The following is a 1,997-nucleotide window of genomic DNA, read 5'->3' as shown; positions in this document are numbered from 1 at the left end:
AAACCAGTTTATGACGTGGCAAAATGAAATTAACTAATAAGATCGATTCGATTCGTTCATGTCGTTGACGATAATGATGATGAAACATCCATCTACTACAACAATTTAGTTGGAATAATAAATATGCAAATTTTTTGATGAGTATGAGTGTATGGGGTTTGGTTTTTTTTTTTTTTTCTTCATCTTTAAAAAGAATTCTTTTTTCGTGGATGGACTAATGAAGATGATGCTAATTTTTTGTTTTCTTTTTTGTTTTTGTATATAGTTAATGCGCAAAACGTAAAGAAGAACAATAAGAGACAAAAATACAAAATTCACTCTTTCCATGTGTGTGTGTGTGCGTGTGTGTGTGCGTGTGTGTGTGGTAACTATAAAAGCCTCAACAGAAGATGTGGTAATCATAAGTAGCTATTGAACTCTCTAACCGGGAACAACACACTCACTCTCGCATAATGGTGAAATTTGTATTAGTTACCGTCTTGGCTCTGGTGGGCAGCACCTTTGCGGCCAGCATTGGTCAATCGGTCACCACGGAGAAACATGAAGTTATTCCTCTGTTGAAATTTGAGACCGAAAAGGAACCAAATGGCAATTTCCACTTCAGCTATGAGGGAGGCGATGGAAGTTCTCGTCAAGAGCAGGGTGTCATAGAAAATGCAGGCACTGATGAAGAGGCTTTGGAAGTATCTGGTTCATATCGTTATATCGATGCCGATGGCCAGGAAATCGAAGTCCACTATACGGCTGGCAAAAATGGTTTCGTACCCATTGGCACTAATATTCCCCATTCGATTTCGGCCTTGGCCAAGGCTGCTGCTGATTTGCCACAAGTATCCGAGGAGGAAGATCTGAAAGCCAGACGTAAGGCTCGCTCCAACGATGAGAAGACCAAGAAGGGTGAAAAACATGAGAAGAACGAGAAAAAGGAGAAGAACGAAAAAGTAGAGAAGATTGAGAAGGCTGAAAAGACTCATGATGTGCATGAGAAATCTCATGCTGTCCATGAGAAGTCTCATGATATTCCCGTCAAAGTTGTCGGCCATTAGTTCGCCATTTAGTTTAAACGAAATTTAATTTAAGTATTATTACAATTTAATTTTCTCTGTATGTATTTTTGTTCAAGAACTGGTTAGACCAATAAATGATTCTTCATCTAAAAACGAGACGACATCAATTGCATGCATAATCTGATCTAATTTTAAACTGAATCTCATTATTTCCAATAGAGAACTCTAAAATGTAGAATGTAAATGCATTTAAAGCGATTATTTTCTTCGTTTCGGGTAAACAAATTTAACGCATTTTTGATTGCGATCGTATTTGGCTTTTTATGTTTAAATTTTTGTCCTATTTTTGCTAGCATATGAGACTTTAAGTAGCTTTAATCGCGATCATACATAAAAGTCTTCTCTAGATTTTTTGAAAAAAGCTATATTTTGCATTGTAGAGTTTTTAAGAACAATCAAATGACTTATGGTAGATCCATTTTGATGAGCTTTTTGTGAGTTTCAACTAAAAACAATTCGTTAGATTTCTCTTTCCTGTAGATTAAGTTTGTATGATAGTGAGACGATCTTGTTCATAAATTAATTATCAATAAAATATGTACATACTTAGTTAAAAACCTTATATCAATCTCAAATCAAACATACCTTACATAAATTTCTCAAAATTTCAAAACACAATGCTAGACCATATGAAAACTTCCTCTAATGGATCCAACGCATGCCACATTATGTGCAGAAGTACAAAATGTACCATAATCGCATCGTTGTGAGTTTGTACGCAACACTGAAGACTGTTTGGATAATATGTACTTGATAAATTATCTATCATGGCATTATTGTCTGGTTGGAGTGGATTAGCCATGTTTGTAATATGCATTTATGTATTCTGGATGTTTCAAGAGGCTGTATCGCAATAGTAAGTTAACCTTAACCAACACTGTGAAATAGTGTGACCCGTCATTTGATGGGCAGCACTTTATCGAGTGTTGT

General features: G+C 35.6%; 1 protein-coding gene across 1 annotated transcript; it reads left to right on the top strand.

Moving 5' to 3' along the window:
• Nucleotides 1-419: 419 nt before the first annotated feature.
• On the top strand, nt 420-1,163 carry LOC6638157 (larval cuticle protein 65Ag1). The gene has a single exon (XM_023177689.2). It carries the CDS (start codon nt 453-455, stop codon nt 1,044-1,046), a length of 594 nt encoding a protein of 197 aa, XP_023033457.1. The 5' UTR covers nt 420-452; the 3' UTR covers nt 1,047-1,163.
• Nucleotides 1,164-1,997: the final 834 nt, after the last annotated feature.

Source organism: Drosophila willistoni (genome assembly GCF_018902025.1).
Source record: "Drosophila willistoni isolate 14030-0811.24 chromosome 2L unlocalized genomic scaffold, UCI_dwil_1.1 Seg139, whole genome shotgun sequence".
In the NCBI taxonomy this organism is placed as follows: domain Eukaryota; kingdom Metazoa; phylum Arthropoda; class Insecta; order Diptera; family Drosophilidae; genus Drosophila; species Drosophila willistoni.
The sequence above is the reverse complement of the archived record's forward strand: the minus strand, read 5'-3'. Positions and strand labels throughout refer to the sequence as shown.